The sequence below is a fragment of the Triticum dicoccoides genome, chromosome 1B (assembly GCF_002162155.2).
Source record: "Triticum dicoccoides isolate Atlit2015 ecotype Zavitan chromosome 1B, WEW_v2.0, whole genome shotgun sequence".
Taxonomy (NCBI): domain Eukaryota; kingdom Viridiplantae; phylum Streptophyta; class Magnoliopsida; order Poales; family Poaceae; genus Triticum; species Triticum dicoccoides.
Genome location: NC_041381.1, coordinates 575,103,290 through 575,104,307, shown reverse-complemented (window position 1 = coordinate 575,104,307; position 1,018 = coordinate 575,103,290). Strand labels below are relative to the sequence as shown.

The 1,018-nt window shown below is 44.7% G+C and overlaps 1 protein-coding gene across 7 annotated transcripts in view; it reads left to right on the top strand.

Moving 5' to 3' along the window:
* Positions 1-589, top strand: part of LOC119348853 (glutenin, high molecular weight subunit 12-like) — a 2,647-nt gene extending 2,058 nt beyond the window's left edge. For 2 of the 7 annotated variants that reach the window (XM_037616848.1, XM_037616847.1), the window contains exon 2: positions 3-589. In XM_037616848.1, coding sequence (XP_037472745.1) covers positions 3-373 — 371 coding nt within the window. In that variant the 3' untranslated portion in view covers positions 374-589. The other 5 variants (XM_037616849.1, XM_037616846.1, XM_037616853.1 and 2 more) reach the window with 4 other exon arrangements.
* The last annotated feature ends 429 nt before the right edge of the window (positions 590-1,018 follow it).

Below are 1,018 nucleotides of genomic sequence, written 5' to 3'. Positions count from 1 at the left end.
ACCAGGACAAGGGCAACAAGGGCACTGCCCAACTTCTCCGCAACAGACAGGACAAGCGCAACAACCAGGACAAGGCCAACAAATAGGACAAGTGCAACAACCAGGACAAGGGCAACAAGGGTACTACCCAATTTCTCTGCAGCAGTCAGGACAAGGGCAACAGTCAGGACAAGGGCAACAATCAGGACAAGGACACCAACTAGGACAAGGGCAGCAATCAGGACAAGAGCAACAAGGCTACGACAACCCATACCATGTTAACACAGAGCAGCAAACGGCCAGCCCAAAGGTGGCAAAGGTGCAGCAAACCGCGACACAGCTGCCGATAATGTGTCGGATGGAGGGGGGCGACGCATTATCGGCTAGCCAGTGATAGAACTCTCTGCAACTTGCATGGTGCTTGGTATGCATGCACCTTAGCTATCCAATAAACGTGACGTGTGTTCACAGGTTTTCATGTAACTAGAGTAAAACCCAATAATAATGCAAAATGAAAAGCTTCTCCAACTAAAAAACAACAAAACGGGCGTTGTGTAGTATGTGTTGCATGTCTCAGCTCATTGTGTTGATGCATACTGATGACCCACAAGTATCGGGGATCAATTGTACTCCTTTCGATAAGTACGAGTGTTGAATGCAACAAGGAGTAGAAGAAAATGACAAGTGATTTTCAGCAAGGTATTTTCTGCAAGCACTGGAAGTAACAGTAACATATAGTTTTGTAGTAGGATAATTCGTAGCAAGTAACAAGTAACAATGGTAACAAGGTGCAGCAAGGTTGCCCAATACTTTTTATAGCGAAGGACAAGCAGGAACTTTCTCTTGTGTAAAGCAAAGTGCTCTCGAGGACACATGGGAATTGTCATCTAGTCACGTTCATCATGTTTAGTTGATTCGTGTTTGCTACTTTGATAATTTGATATGTGGGTGGATCGGTGCTTGGGTTATGATTACCCCTTCTCGCAAGCATCCGCAACTATAAAAGAAGAATTAAGATAAATCTAACCGTAGCATGAAA